Source organism: Zerene cesonia, chromosome 5, assembly GCF_012273895.1.
Source record: "Zerene cesonia ecotype Mississippi chromosome 5, Zerene_cesonia_1.1, whole genome shotgun sequence".
In the NCBI taxonomy this organism is placed as follows: domain Eukaryota; kingdom Metazoa; phylum Arthropoda; class Insecta; order Lepidoptera; family Pieridae; genus Zerene; species Zerene cesonia.
In genome coordinates, this window is record NC_052106.1 from 4,125,336 (window position 1) to 4,143,003 (window position 17,668).

A 17,668-nucleotide genomic window follows, 5' to 3' on the forward strand; every position below is an offset into this window, starting at 1 on the left:
CACATTATACAGCGTAAAGGCCGAAGCTGTTAAGTTGTAAAGAGATCACTTCATGATAGGAGGGAAGCAATCGACCGTGTAACAAATCGCTTTACTCAACTAAGTATAATATATAAGTGTAATCTGTGGCTCTGTGGAACGATAAATTCTAATAGGCATTCGCCCAAATTCCGTGCTACGAATAAAAACTTGGGCGGATATCTAAGTAGGATTTTCAAAATGGCTAATTCGCTTGAGCTTACGTTTTTTAACGTTTACTTTATGTTATTTGTAAATGTTTTATAATTTTTTCGTGTCAATGGCGATTCACGAATATGGAGAATCACGATAGTGAGATTTACCTGTTTGTGTATCCGTCTGTCCGTCCGTTTATCACCAGATTGTCTCATGAAGCCGTGATACACAGGCCGGCAAAATACGTGAAACAATGAGAAAATTTCAATTTTTCATATATTTTTTTATTTAGTTTTTTCCAGTTGACCCCTCGGGCAGAGCCACGGGCAAAAGCTAGCCTATGATTATTTTTTCATAAATCATTGTACAAATAGATACATTTCATGAAGGTTTTTGAATGAGGTTACAATTTAATGTCTAGCCATCCCCTTCTTAATAACTCAAATTTACGATCCGTTTTATGGTAGAGGATGCTCCCGCCCACGAAGTCAGTTTATAGTCATAAGGATAAGGTCAAATATCCTGTGCTTTTACAGTTCCTACTTATTATATACCTACATGTAGGTTATCGTTTGGAATCTTATGTAATATTGCTTATTAATTTATTGATGAACTTTCCACATCTTCGCATGCTTTACTACAAGATTTGTGCTTCATGTATTATTGAAGAAGATAATCCTGATTTATTTTATAAAGCGAAAACTAATTCTTTTTCATGTTCCAAAAATTTTCAAGGTAATTTGTGAGCAGAACTTTAAAGCTATTTATTAAAATGACCTTTTCATTTTTCTAAAAGATATTTGTGCAAGTGTACAATATTTTGCTAAGATAATTGGACAATTAGCTTGTATACTGTTTATTTTTTAATTGAAATAAATTAAAAAGAGACATGTGTAGGAGATAATTAATTTGTTAAGCCCAGAATAAATCATTTAATCAACCACAATACCTACCTTCTTAAGTAGGTATTAATACGAAGGTAGATATTTTATAGGATTTTCTTTGAGGCTGCAAATCTTCATTACTGTCGGGACTCGGTGGAGCACTACTAGGACTTCACCGGGCTTATTGCATTAAAATGACATTTAGTACCCAATGTTTTTATTTTCCTTCTGGAATGAGTTTTAAATATGTATTAGAAAACTTTATTTTAAAACAAGGGACGCATAAAACAAATCCACGTAGAAAATGTAACTTGACAAAGTTATATTAAAATATTTTATATAAGCTTTCTTTTGAAGAAGCACTCTTTGAGAGAAATCTTGAAACTAAATCGTGACCATCCTTTATAATAGGTATTAATGTTTCAACAAATATTAAAAATAGACCAGAATTAAATGAAAATCAACGCTTTAATTAAAACGTCGTTGAATAGTGACAAAATTTGATTGGACTAAGTGTATTTGCATACCATATGTACAGCGGAGTGAACGCTGCACTCACAAACGAAGTAATTTACATGAATGATGTTGCTGAGTTTAATTCATGTTAATGAACGGTATGGCGCATCTAATCTCGTTCAGGAACCTGTTGCGATAATAGCCACATTTTCTCTTCTAGTTAAAATTTATGGGCAAAACAAAGGCTCCACGATATTCTTATACATATGTACATGTGTTGGTGAAATCAAATCTTATGTAGCTATAATTCTATTACATTTCAGTAATATGATTGTAATTGAAAATATACAGTTCCTTTTGATATTAAAAAGTTGTAAGGAAATTTTCGGTCAAATTAAATTGGATTATTTTTATGTAAAAGAGTCATATTTTAACAAAACTGCATTCATATTTTATATAATTAAAGGTAACTACATAGAAGCATAGGAGTATATCCACCTTGTAGAAAAATACAAAGTTTCATAATAGTTTTACAAGAAACTTTGTAACGTAAAATGATGTTCACATTTCATACGATGCGTTATTTGATATAATGGAAACTATTAGGTTAATGATGATGTATGTCAGTGGAGTAGTCAGTAATTTTGCAGGTTTACCAGTATATATACCTACCACGTTTCTCACTTACTCATATTTCATTGTAGTTTATGGAAACAGACATTTGCATATACATCGACATTACTAACATTTCGAAAACTTTACAGCGATGGTTATTCTGGTGCTAAATACGTTTTTTTTTAAGAGACAAATGGGTTTCCATGTATTGATAAACATCTCATCTTAAAGCTAAGGGATGGTAGAAATAATACACTAATGTTACCACCAATTTGGCGAAATATAGTTTATTTCTTTGATTCTGTTTGCACAATGATATAATCCATAATATATTTACTACACATACAATAATATGTTGAATATCCCTTAAAACGATAAAGATTATTTTTTTATATTTTTGACGCTTTGATTATTTTATATAAGTATCTTTATTTGGAAGTAGAATATACATTTTAAACTTGGAAACTAACTAATACCGCTTAACACTAAAATATAAAACGAAGTAACAAAACAAGAATGAAAAAAGCTTTTTCAAGGGAATAATTTTATAAATTTAAACAATCTACTGTATAAAAATATATATAAGTATTTAATGCACAGAGAGATATGGTATGGTAATGATTCTCAAAATAGCCATAAACATGAATAATTGAATTCTTTACGAATTAAAGGAAAAATAAAAGTACCTATTAGACTACAGCGACAGGCGGACAAGGTAAATTGAAAAGATACAATATTATAATATGTATTTTGATTAATTTGGTGTTCGATAATAATATAGTATTTCTTTAATTATACGAGACATTACTAATATTAAATATTCACATAAGTTTGCTAAGATTTGTTGTAACAAATGTTTCATTATATTAAAGCAAGTAAAATAAAGTAGCGATATGAAAGTACTCCTTCAGCAAAGCTTTTTTAAATCTATTTCGCCGAATAGCTCACTATACTACGAAGTCGTAAAAGAAGATTTTTATTAAAGTAAAATTTATAGTGAAGTTTAAAAATAAGTACGAGTATATTAGCGCTTATCAAATATTAAATGTAGTCATTTTTATAATAGAATTGATAGTTATGAAAGTCATTTGTTACAGCAAATTTTACAAAAAATGGATAACTCTATTAATGAACTTCAAAACTAATACTAACTCCAAAAATTATTAACGAGTGTACTGGTCTTTAAAGAATTATAATGATTTATTTCTTAACAATCCAAGCGACAATCAATTTTAAAGACATAAAAAATATTGATAAATAACAAGTACCTAGTACAACAATACAGTCTACTTCAAGACATAAATAATTTAACAAAAAAGGATAAAAAAAATGTTTACTAAAAAAAATGAAACTAATTAAACAGCATCAAATAAACCGAAAAATAGAGTTATCCAATAATGAATTGTAAGTTACAATCAGTTGTCCATATTCACAGCTCAGTTCAGTTAGTAAGTGGATGCCATTGTTTGATCTGTTCCATGGGATTGCCGATGGCCGAGTTCCAATGTTGGAGGGCGCGGCCGCGTGCGAACATGTATGAGCCTAACACGAACTTACCCAGAAGACGATCTGAAACCATATACTTTTTTGTTACTTCTGAGGAATAGTGCATTTAAAGACAGCACACATTATTAAGGTATGTTAATTTATGGTATTTTTATTGGATTAAATAAGCGTCATTTGTGTATTTCAAATTATATGAGCTAAAATGTAACAAAATATGTACTAATATTCCAAGAATTATTTATAGTATTATTATACTATATTCTACTATACTAGGCATTTTATGATGTTTTATAATATTAATTATAATACTTTAAATAAAGATTTAACAATGTTCATCATAATAAAATAACCAAACGTAATAAAATATATTCAAAGCTAAATGACATAGTGTCGCCCCTTTTCTTTTTAGTAGATTTAAATATAGTTAAGCTTTTTTAAAGAAAGCTGTGTATCGAGATTATTTTATTAATTTGCGATTGCGTTCAGATATTAGTATTTTATCTTTAAATATATTAATGACACGATAAATAAATATGATAATTCGTGTGTTGTACGTATGTTAATATTTATTATTATAATAACGCAGCATTTATAGATACTATTTTTGTTAGCATATTAAATATAGCGGTCAAATGCAAGCCAACAATACATTTTCAAATCAAAATTCAGATAATCCTATATCACGAATCATTGTTTTTAACTCCATACAAAAATCACACAAACTCGCTTATAGTTCTGAGCTCTGATTGTGTAGCTACGACCCAGCGACGTGACATGATTGCAACAATTTTGAACCGTCATGAACGACAAAGCTCAGATTTTCTAGGAATACTCGAATATAGCAGCTCTAAAATAGCAATGAATGATATCTCTGAAAGTTTTTTGTTCAGTTGTTTTATTCATATTACGGGAAATACGTGGCGGACGTTTACCACGAATCTAACGTTTATACTATCGGTAAATTGGATAACTATATAACATATATACTCTTTTTTCTAAGTATACTGTAAATAGATTTAAACATAAAACATACATATACTTATAGTAGTATAGTTTATATGTCATGTAAACTGACATTTAAATTTCAAATGGATAGTTGAATAGTTCACCTTTGACATATAAGTGACCGGATCTGAATACAGTACTGTAACTAGATGCATACTGGTAATATATGAGAGTCGATATTTCAGATTTCAAACATGTATGACGATTTTCAGATAAAAATGTGACTGAAAATTGCTTCTAAGAAATATAACCAAAGATTTTGTTTATGGTACGAGTATAGAATAGTTTATTAAAAAAATAAATACATTTATAAAAGACAAGCTTCAAACAGTTTAATTGTTAAGATTTATCGTAATTTAAATCCTCCTATCAAGTTTTATAAAACATGTAATTTTATTAAAATCGTTAGTATCGGTAGTTTATTTTTTTATATGTCATAGCGGGCAACTGAGCTGGTGGTTCGACTGATGGTAAGCGATCACCACCAATCATGAACATTCGCCGAGGTTGCGTCTCTGTGGATGCACTGTACGCTTTTAAGGGGTAAGGGAAAAGTAAAGGATGGAAAGAGAATGGACTGGGACGGATGAGGAAAAGGAAACGGGCTTCTGGCTCGCCCACTCGCCGTACGTGTTATATAAATAAATTAAAATTATATGTCATTTTCATTATAACAGAATTGGAGATGTTTGTATAGATTCATTTATGCTGCTCTGTTTGGATAAAGCATTTTATGTTTACCATTAGGAGAAATACAAGGGAATATTGACGAAACTTGTTGAATCAAACCTGTTGAGCGAGAGCTCCCTGAAGACATTCTTTTATTTAATCTATATTATACATTCATTACTATCAATTATAAATAAACAACAACAAACAACCGAAAATAACATTTTTACAAAATTCCTATGATCATTTCAATATCTTCTCTATACAGTATAACTTTTAATTTATTTTGACATAGACATTTTCCGTTAAGAATATAAATTAACAGATATACCTACAAATCTTTATTTCCCAAAAATAATAATTTCGTTAAAATATTCATAATTTTGTGTAATAATAAATCTTAAACAACCATAATACGCTTAAAATTTATCATTTTCACGACCACGCCAATAATAGAGTTACGCGTATACTAAATATAAACATTGCATTTATAGAAAATTGAAAACACCACATGCCATTAGCTTGTAAGTACCTACTCTAAAATTCTAAATAGGCAATTTAGCCTGCAGTTTGTGTAGGAGTACTATACTCAAATAACATTCCATATTGTATATACAGTAAACAGTCCCCATTTAATCACTATCTATTTCAATTAATTAGCATCTCATCCTTTACTAATGCTTTGTATGGAGATTTTAGTTTATAGTAGCTAATATTGTTGTCGATTATTATGATCAAAAGAATTGTTAATACTACAGTATCAAAACAAATGCATGTCACAAAACAATTTATTTCATTTTTTTTATTTCATAGTCGGCAATGGAGCTGGTGGGTCGCCTGTAAGCGCTATCACCGCCCATGAACATTTGGAGAGGCGTAAGGTCAATAGCAAGCCTTTCGCCTCTACAAATGGATTGCCACCTTACTTGGGAATAGATTAGGAAAGGTTTGATGGGAGGAATAAAGGAAAGGACTGGGAAGGAAAAGGATGTAGGCCTCCGGCTCTCCCACTCACCGTACGAAACACAATAGCAAGCTATTATTTCACGCCGGTCTTCTGTAGGGGTGTGGTACTTCTCCGGTGCAAGCTAGCCCAATTCGTGCCGAAGCGTGCCCGACTACCACATTTTACTTATACGTATAACATTGGTATAGAACATTCTACTACGGTAATAGAAAATTCGAATGTTATGTTATGATTTAGGAAGGTTTGTATATTAAATAAATATAACTTTTAGCGCTGGACTAAAAGGTTGACTTAATTTTAAATCGTTTGTTTATTTATTTATTATAATATTGCATCATGTCGCAATGATTTTAATCTAATACCAAATGATTGTTAAATTTCTTAATAACCTAATTAGTTTGAAACTTCATAAAAGTCTACGACTAAGAGAAGTAATTATATATTTAAAGGAACGTTGCGTATGTATCCGTATAATCTTGATGAATTCCATAGCAATTTATATTGGCAACCCGTCACTATATTTGAATGAATAGCCGCGGTATATTGTTTAGCTATTGAATACAATAGTCCATTATCTCTGTCATAGTGTGAACATACATTCTCGCTAAGTTCTACAACCCTCTCAGTAAATATGTGTATATAAACCTAAGGTAATAGTATGAATTCATATATGGCGTACCTATTTGTATGTGTAAACTTGTATTTGTCAGAAGTTGAAAAAATGGACGGCCTAAGTAAGGTGCATAAATATACAAGTTATCTGTAGACTCGTATATAACAGAACTAAAATATGAGTACAAATCTGAAGAAAAAAGCTCAATGTGATAATTAGTTGATTTGTTAAACAAAACGGAGTGCACTTAAACATGTTAAATAAGCTAAGGAGCTATTCATAACCAGCACTCAATTTATCCGTCTTAAACCGTTTAATAAAAAGATAATATCTCTTCGTAACACCAGTACACGGCCCATCTGAACCATACGATAATGAATAATAAGATTTGCTTTATCTCTTAAAATAAATAAACAACCTATCCATCCTGCTGTCTTTATGTCAACTAAAACATCACAATAAAACCTTCTAAAAAAACTCAATGCGACTAGTACATACCTTTGGCATACACGGAGTGCGGTTGCAGCGCCTGCACAGTGACGCTAGTAGTGTGCAGCTCGTCCGCCCGCAGTCGGAAGTGGAAGCACTCGGATACTGGGGCTGTGCCCTCCTCCGATACTTCCACGGCGGCTGTGCGTCTCGCTCGCACGCCGCGGCACGCCCGCTCTTGGGTCACCCGGGCTACCATCTCGCGTTTGCTTGTGGGGTCCAGCTACAGTTATTTGAAAGAGTGGTAGTAATTTTGGTGAAAAGTGGAATGAATAATGTATGTACAAAGAAGGTCCGGAGGCCCGTTTCCTTTTAGACCCGTCCTTGTCCATTCCTTCTTTCCAGGTGTCAATCTTTTCCTTACCCCCTACGTCTTGAGAGCGGGCAGCGCATTCGCAGTGGCACTACCTTTGCGAATGTTCATGGGCGGTGGTGATCGCTTACTAGAAGGTGAACCACCAGCTTAGATGCCCGCTGTGACATAAAAAAAAATGGTGGAAAGATGTAGGAATGAGCTTATCTTAGCGCAGAATTAGATCCAAAGAATAAGAAATGAGAATGATAAAAAAAAGAATCAATACGGAAAATTGAACAAAAAACAGAACAAATATAGGTAATTTTACTGTTACGATATCAGGAATTGATGCATATTTTAGATAGCTTGAGCAAAGTATGAATTAATTCACGGTTACACCTTTATCAATGTAGTCTATTGACATTTAGCTAGTTGGTTTAGTGGAAATGTCCATAAACAATGTTTGCTAAGGCACAATCGATTCCCATTGGATTGTACTAAGTTAATAAGTTGTGAAACTAGAGTGAACAAACAGATTTAAATTGTAAGAATTAAAAGAGCAAAAATAAAAGAAGGTTTTTTATAAAAGCAAATTGCTAAAATAAGTAATGAATCGAAGGAATCTTTCGAGATTTACTCGTCTTTCTTCATCGACTTGCACTTTAAAGTCTTAAGTAGTTTCACGTTATTTAATACTTTTATCCTCAGAAATATCTTCTTTAAAATCTCAGCTTCTCAGAACAATTTCTGCAATAAATGAAGCTTGAAACATAAAATTTAATTACCTTAAGTCCTCTTGCTTCTATCACGGTGACGGTGAGGCGATGAAGGTTTTCATTATACAGTAGAGAGACTTGCACCTCGCCTAGGTCAGATGTCGGTTCTTGTATTTCCTTAAGTAATTAAATATTTACACGGTTCAATATTTTCTCTACTAAGCAGAATTTATGCTAAGATAATTTCTTATTAAGCTTATTAATTAAAAATATAGTATGTAGTTTTTCGCTCTTGGTCTTCAATTTTTAATTTTATTATATAAAGTAAAGAGATTTTATCATTTAGAGTAATAATGGTAATAAACAATTAATTATCGTTCAGATAAATATAGTGTACTTAATTTTGAATTAATTTTCTATTGTGTTTTCATCTTTGTACGATATTTACTGTACTTGAATATTCAAAGGTCGTAAGCAAATAAATAAAGTAGAAACAGTGAGTGATATGCTATGCATCTAAATTACTGAACGAACTTGTAACAAAAACTATTGTGAACTACCGCCAATAACTCCGTGTATTTTACCTCGGTTCTGCGAGTGATTTGTGGGAAAACTGAAATAAACTGCTCACAAAAGTAATAACTTTGCGAGCAGTTTATTTCAATTGAAATATCATGGCTTCACAATAAAAATAATGCAGTATGATGTTACACGTAAAACATTCAAGTTGTTTTTTACCGCGCTATACGTCAATTTAGTTAATTAAGTTGAAGAAACAAGCAGATTTGAATAATACATGTTTATTTGAGTATAAATTCTAATATACCAAGAAAAGCGTAGCTTGAATTAACTAGTTAAATGCCGAAAGTTTTAGAATTATACCACTGACTTATATTAACTATTATTAAAAATTGTGAGCCGTCACGGGACGCCTAGCAGATGTGAAACATCGACATTATTTTATACAATTAATATGCAAAGAATTCTATTCTTACTGTGATAGGAACTAAATATGTCATAATGATAAAATAAAATATTACACCGTACACACTACTGCATATAGACTGTACAGTATTATTTAACGCCAGAAATCTGTTTTACGTGCGGCTATAGATGTTTCACATCAAAATTTTGTTCGTCTAAAATAATCTAACCAGACAAAATATAACCAATAATTCTGACATCTTCACTGCGTCACTAGTGTCATTAACTATACAATAGATAATATAATACTATACATTTACACTTCAGAATAAAACGTACCTTTTCAATGTCCATTTTATACAACTGAGGTTCTTCATCAGGTGCTACACCTTCGAGCTCGCTGAGAGGAAGTATCACGTGACCGATCAACGGCTTGTTCCTTCCCACACGTCCGGTGTCCAGTACTGATAGTTTTAGCGTTAGACTCTCTAATTTACCTGGCGGTATCTAGAACAATTATATACATTTGGTCGTATAAAAAAACTAGCTATAACAAAGTAAACTTTACGAATAGTGGCCTTATGGCTTAAGGCTGCCAGGCAACCCTCAGGCGAAGAACGAAACATTATTTACGAAAATTTTTAGGAAGTCAATGAGTAAATGATTCTAAAATAATTGAGGGAATATAAATATCAGTTATACTATATTACATAGTGTCTATAAATACAAAATCAATAACATAAAATATGCGTATTATCATTGTGTCGATGCATTTCTTTAGTAATAAAAAAAAAACAATCAAGTGCAAATCGAGCTGGCGCATCAAGGGTTCCGTAAAAGCCTGTTTTTTCAACATAGGTTGAAATAAAAAATAAAAGCATTGTGAAAATTTTCCTTTATCAATGCTTGCTTTGTATCAAAGATTCGCGGGAAGTAGCCCTGATAAGTTTTGATTCCCTTGCGAGTGTCAAAAATTTGCAATTTAAACGGCTGTATGATTCAATCGCTTATGGCTTAAATGTTTGATGTTTTCACAGCTCCAAGGGACACCAGACTTGAATATTTGATATGAATTTCAGGTTGATACCTGCACGCGTGACATTATTTTGTTTTTGAGGTACGAAACCCTAAAACGGCTTAACTGGGCTTACAAACACTCAGCACACCAATTCTAAGTTCTTATGTTCGTTCGTCATTACGAACTAACTCAAAGTTATTAGTAGTAGTAGTTAGTATATAATGAATCTAATCAATTAATAAATTCTACTTAAGAAACTACCACACAAAGATCTGTGGTAGTTCTATTTAAAACAAAGAAATCACCCAAATTGTTAATTTTTATGAGCTCTTCCTTCCGACCAACATATCTTTTAGTGCGTCATTCACTACATTTCCTTTTGTGCTTTGTACGATACTTCAAGCTCCATAAACCTTACATTTACTTCTTTTTTATAGAGCAACTTTACCGCCTTTATTTCGGAGATAAAATAAATTTATATCCAAGTTTATCTCATTGTATTCAATGCAACCCGAGAAAAATAGCTATAACCAGTAATTTTATAAACCAATGAATACAAAAGGCAAACAGACATCTTATTTGATGAGGCATAATTTCTAAAACAAAACCAATATATTAATTAAATATAGATAATATAAAGGCTTAAACTTAGATACATTCACTGTGCAATCAGACTGCGCGTAACCACACTAACCAGTAACCACTGACCACGAATCGAAACATCGGTTCAAATAATAATAAAAGTGGTGAGTAAATCCGATACGTAGACTAAAAATGTCAACTTTTATTTGGTTTAAAATCCTCTTGTATGATAATTCAATTCTCTAAAACCTATGTAGGTGTTTCATATAAAGTAAAAGAGTGTAAAATATTCACGTAGTTAAAAGGGTGTGCAATCTCTTGTGACCTAGACTTAACAATAGCTATTATAGGAATTACTGAAGGTCGAGTTAAATAATTAGCTACTTTATTAATTAATATCGATCAGTTAATAATATGATCAACAACATACGATGGATTATTTTTTATTACACGTACTAGTGTTTGGCAGTCAATTATGTGGTAGAATGATATAATTAAATGAACATTAACAAACAATGTAGAACAAAAATTTTAATAGTGCGTGAACTGTATTTTGTGCCGGTGGATCATTGATTTCATAAAGTACTATTCAATATGTCTGTCACTTCGCTTTCCCAAAGGAATATTTTCTTATGTAATTGCAGGCACTTATATAATTTTAACATAACATTCAGTTCGAAGTCTGTAGATGTGATATCAGTATTTCAAAATTCTTTATTTTTATTATGAGGTGTAAACCTCGGCTATAAAATTGGTCGAACACCTTCGTTTATTATTTATGCGATGAACATACCACCTTTACACCTTAGAATCCTACGTCACTCTCCAGCCTCCTACCTACAGGCACAAGAATCATATAATTGGCCCCGTTCCATCTGCGATGTGAAAGAACGAATGAACACACTTCCGGATTTAGAATATTACTAGCTTTTGCCAACGGCTTTTGCCCGCGGCACACGCGTTATTTCGGAGTAGTTTATTAGATGTTATTATACGTATAAACCTTCCTTTTGAATCTGTCTATCTTTTAAAAAAAACCATCAAAGTCCGTTGCGTAGTTTTAAAGATTTAAGCATACATAGGGACATAGGGGCAGAAAAAGCGATTTTGCTTTATGCTATGTAGTGATTTAGAATTAAAAAATTTGTCATTAGAATTTTTATAAGACTAGTAAAGAGATCACTTTTGCTTAACAATGCATTTATTTTCAAGTAGTTTGAGAATTGATACATTTTATTTCTGCCCGCCCACACGGTCTCGCCACCCACACTACAAAGTCTGAATCTTTGATCCGTCCACGTCTATTGCAAATTATTTTCTTACCATTTCCTTTGTTGGACGAGACTTATTTGTTTATTTTTATTGGTAGATAGACTTCAGTGCCTTAATTGTTTCGGTGGTGGATATATTATAGTATTTAATGTGTCCAAGATATATTATATTGTTCGATTTATTATGGGCACTAATTGTCTCAAAAATTGATTCATTGTTTAGTTCTATATTTAAATAGTATGAAATAATGATATTTTGTTTCTAAAGTTTAATTTAGGAACAAAACAATATTCAAATTCAAAAAGGCTTACCTGATATACGAAAGTCTCATCAAAGAACGGATTGCACGTCTTTTTCTTCTGTTTAGTTTGCAGCACCCGTCTCTCGTCCGGCATCAACTGAATCCTATGGAAATATAGAACTTCGTTAAATCCTCTGTACGCTCATGCATATTCAAAACTAACAAGAATAATTCTGAGCTAACGGAAGAAGTTTGAATTGAGAAGTTCAACTTATGGCGTTGAAGATAAAATAGCTTTTAAATGTGTAAGGCACGAAATATTTACGGGAATGATAAGTTTTCACTTTTAATTTTTGTTAGCGAAGGTTCTCTCTTTACAGTACACGTACCTTAAATGCTAATAAATTTGTAGAAATTAAGTACTAGAACATTATTTCAAATACTAACAAATTTGTTTCTTTCACCATTGAGTAATTTCGCGTGATAACAACATGAAATGCATGGAGCTTAACGCTTATGGTCATAGAACGAACAGGAATATAATTAGCCTAATAACTACAAGGTTTTGTATAATTTCAAGTCTTTAAAAGGAATTTAATTTGTTTACCGAGATCATTTGTTGAATTTCCTTCAGCCAGCACCAGCTGTGTTTATTCGCATAGTTTATATCGCACATTATTTCACTATAACCATTATCTCGGTTCGCTGGCGCAAGAGTATTTCAAACTAGACGCTTAGCTATGAGAATCCAGCCCTTTGAGAATTGCTCGAAAGATAAGCTCGAGGTGACGGATGTAATTTCCTATTCCTTATGCTTTTGATACGAAAGTGCATATACTTTACAATTATTCAGATAAAAACGATTGCTTCTACCTTCTATTTGTGTACCATTTTCTTTAACTAGACTTTCTGTCAATTATATTAGTAATGAGGGATAGTATACGTTGTCTATTTTACATATTGAAGTTTGTTAAGAAACAAACACTAATGTTTTAACTGAAAATCGTCAATACAATTGTTTTGATTTAGAAGCTATTTTTATTTTCTAATATGAGATGTATTCCAACTGTTATAAATAACTATCAGTCCGCCCCGGCTTCGCCCGTGGTACATATATAGATTATAGCCATCCTCAATAAATGGGCTATCTAACACTGAAACAATTTGAGAAATTTTGAAAAAAATCCTGCCTCGTGATCAAATTTTTTCTATTCTTTCAAAATTTCTCATTTATAAAGCATTTCAATGCTATAAAACTAAAAATTAAACTGAAACAATTTTTCAAATCGGACCAGTAGTGGCTGAGATTAGTGCGTTCAAACAAACAAACTCTTCAGCTTTATAATATTAGTATATGTAATGTTCAGAATATTTGAGGATGTCAATTCAAATCTATCGAACAATACGGAATATCAATTTTTAATACAATTTTAGCATAATCATCAATAATCAATATAGTACTCATTTATTATAATTTAAAATATCATATAACCGTATACGGAAAAGCCTCACAAATGAAATAATATAAATTTTTAATATATACGAGCTATGGCTATTATCCCGTGATATGTATGTAAAAACTAGCGGAGTTGAAATTCCTTAAATGACGTCACATTTGTTTAGATATGTGTTTATAAAGAATACGGATATACAATGTCTCAATTATATTTATCTAAGTAATAACTTTTACAGTTTTTGATACGATAAATCGCAATTTGTCTCGATTATCACCAGTAAATATGAACACCATTAACAAAGACTAAGAGCCAGCGCATAGACTTGCTAATAAATATAGTGATAACCTACAGTCTATTTAACAGTTAATCACTAACAGATAGAGAAGAAAGAATAATTAAAAAAATATAATTACCTTATATAAGGATCGCAGGCATTCGCCAGCGCTGGAGTGCGAGACGGCAAGTGTTTAACCTTTATAATGTGAACCTGCAGCCTTTCGGTTTCCGCCTCGTATTTCAGGGTGAACCATATTCGTCCCTGAGTGAATGTACATGTAATTAACTGATTTATATGGGTTAACTTGAAATTAGCTGTGAGGTCGTAGTTTTATTAAAGCTGATTTTTGTTTGCAGATATTATGTACTGCTTAGACAATTGATGTTGTAGTACTGTATTGTTTTTCTGTACTTTGTAAATTAATAATTTATAATCTTATAGATCTTGTTTGTAGAAATACTGATTGTAAATGTATGAAAATGAATCTAGAGCAGACTTATATTGACTTTATTTATTAATTGTTTTTTTTTTATCGTTACATTGCATTACATTATTTCAAGATCAATTTTTATTTTTTAATCAGTTATTGGATACATTTTCAAATAAATATTATATCTTGCAAAGTAAAATTTTTATCATCATCAGAATTCTCAACAACCGAAGAAAATTATATAAAAAAACTTATCCATTATCATTTTCCCAGGCTTACGGGACAAGAATGCAGCATTATCTTATAATTATTCATATAATAAAATACTCACCACGTGACCCTCGGGCCATAAATAATCTTCCACGTGGCAGTCTGCTTTGTACAGAGCTGGGTCCAACACGCCGATCTCTGTTGTGTTCGCTGAGAAATATAGCACTATGAAAACATTATGCTTAGTAAAATGGGAGATGAAATAATTTATTTAAATCGAATAAAACTAGACTAGAAGTAGATCAAAATATATGGGAACACACGGTACGTACTATCTTTCAGATACATAAAGCATCATGACTACTATAAATCCCTTTTTTGAAATCGAGAAAAGTATGGTAAAGAATAATAAAGCTGCTAGCTACTTCTTTTGACAATTCTCTAATTAGTAACAAGTAGGGGAGTGTGCTCAACTACCGCATTAAAAAATTCTGTTGTCACAAATTGTGCCCTCTTTGAATGTGACTTAACTTGTACGTGGGACTTAATTGGCGTTCTTGGGTGTAAGTTCAAATTAATAAATCCTAGAGTAGCAATTGGTAATTTTAATTAATCTATTCTAATCTATGTATTAAAGAAACTATTTATTACTAAATAACGGTTAAACCGATTTGAATTAAATTTTGTATAGAGATAGTTGGAGACCGAAGAAAGAAGATAGGATTTTTTTTATATTTGAAATCGACTGGAACGAGAATTGTGCGTGGAAAACCTTGGGTCTGTCTATCATAGCCGCCGGCGGAAAACTAGTAAATGAATAAAAATTATGACCAATGTATAAAGCAAATCTGTTATGAGAATTTTTTTACCTCAACGGTCGTCCTCAAGTCCATTTGTCTATTACTGAAGTAACTAACATCTCTTTATCTTACTGGTGAGATTAGAATATAATTTTATAATATAATATATATACTTCTACTATCAAATTTTTGAACTGTATTCATCCCTCGTCAAACTTAAAAAATGTATATCTAGCGATTTTCAGCGTGAATCGAAAGTTAGTTAAAATTCTATTTCAAGGTTAGATTATGACTCAGCGTTATTTTATTGAATAAAATATAACAATATTACTGCGGATGTTTTCAGTATAAATGAAGCTTTGAATTTATAATTAGTATTATTATTTTCAGCACTTACTTATGAATTCTTCTCTAATACAATTAAGAAATAACATTGAACAAGTTCGTGTGTGTGTATACAAGGTAAGTTTATATAAGGCTTTTAGGTAGATATCTGACATTTTGAGTATTGTGTATTAAAATATTTTTGAGGTTATCCCATGAATATAAATTGAAATAATCACATCAATTCGATTACAATAAAGTAACTATATTGTTAGTGTATTATCATTTCGTATTACATAGGTATATATACTGTTTCTTTTAAATCTCTGGTATGAAAGTGATACATAAAGACGGCTAGACATGGTTAGTTAGTTTTAAGAAGTGCATTTGACACAGGTGCATTTAATGTAACTAAGAGGGTCTCATTAAACTCATAGGTAGATATTTTCTCAAGAAATTCATACTGTCTAGTCAGAGTTATTAAGTATATTGATACAGGTAATTTAACCTGTTCATTTGCGACCATATTAGTCTGTAATATTTATATTTTATAGATAATTATGTAATAGTTTGTCCACAATGATATTATAAAGAGGAAACGTTTCCACTTTTGTATTTTCGTATGTTTGTAATATTTCCACGCAAAAACTGATGAACCGATTTCAAAAAATCTTTTGTCATTACAAAACTGCCACTTCACTGAATGACATAGGCTATATATGTACCACGGGTGAAGCCGGGGCGAACAGCTATATATGTATGATAAGGATGAGTCCTCAATTTCTTTCACGATGCATCCCAATGAAAAGTAATCTTGATAACAAATCTAGAAGGACATTATTTGTATACAGGCGAGAAATTATTACACAATTAAATCTACTTCAACATTGTCGTTTGAAAGCGCGTAAAGGTGGTCTTGAGGCTGTTTCTTTGTGAGATTTATATATTTAGTCCATCATCATCATCATCATCATCAGCCATATATGTTCCCACTGCTGGGACACAGGCCTCCTATGAGGGTTCAGGCCATAATCCACCACGCTGGCCAAATGCGGGTTGGCAGATGTCACATGTCGTCGAACTTTTGATTCTTGGACATGCCGATTTCCTCACGATGTTTTCCTTCACCGTTTTAAACAGTGGTGATGTTATCTACATGTGTAGATAAATTGAAAAATCATTTTATTCCCCGCACGCTCGCCCGGTCTTGAACCCCGACTTATCGATTTTGAAGTCCGAGGTTCCACTGAGCCACCACTATTTAGTCCTCTATCTCAAAAACTGCTGAACAGCTTTTGATGGATCATAAATTGATTCCTTAGTTGGATGATACCCATCACAACAAAAGTGACGCCGTTTTAATCTGACTCAGTTAACTATAGTTATTAAGATATTCGTGGGAAAAACATACATACACTAATCAAATTTAGCACACATTTTAGAAGCTGATTAACATATCTAAAGACTGCAATTCTATCAACATTGAATACATCCACATCGAATTGATAAACTTCCTTTTGTGTAATAAGTTAAGTAAGCTAATAGTTAAGTAAAGTGAGGCAAATCATTAAATAACCAGGTATTTAATAATGAAACTTCAATAAATATATTCAAATCAATACACATTAAAGGATTTAGAAAAATACGTAGTATTAAATGAAATAGGATTATTCAATTAGTAGCAAGCCGAAGATTATGGAAAATAATATATGTACATTAATTATTGAAGGTGATCGCTATACAA

General features: G+C 31.7%; 1 protein-coding gene across 3 annotated transcripts in view; it reads right to left on the reverse strand.

Annotated features, from left to right (window-relative positions):
• Positions 1-2,711: 2,711 nt before the first annotated feature.
• Positions 2,712-17,668, reverse strand: part of LOC119840011 (synaptotagmin-15-like) — a 93,884-nt gene continuing 78,927 nt past the window's right edge. For 2 of the 3 annotated variants that reach the window (XM_038366496.1, XM_038366499.1), the window contains exons 6-12: positions 14,922-15,010; positions 14,297-14,421; positions 12,497-12,590; positions 9,653-9,820; positions 8,459-8,566; positions 7,388-7,601; positions 2,713-3,698 (exon numbers count right to left, since the gene is read on the reverse strand). In XM_038366496.1, coding sequence (XP_038222424.1) covers positions 3,571-3,698; positions 7,388-7,601; positions 8,459-8,566; positions 9,653-9,820; positions 12,497-12,590; positions 14,297-14,421; positions 14,922-15,010 — 926 coding nt within the window. In that variant the 3' untranslated portion in view covers positions 2,713-3,570. Of the gene's footprint in view, positions 3,699-7,387; positions 7,602-8,458; positions 8,567-9,652; positions 9,821-12,496; positions 12,591-14,296; positions 14,422-14,921; positions 15,011-17,668 lie in introns of all 3 variants that reach the window. The other variant, XM_038366497.1, reaches the window with a different exon arrangement.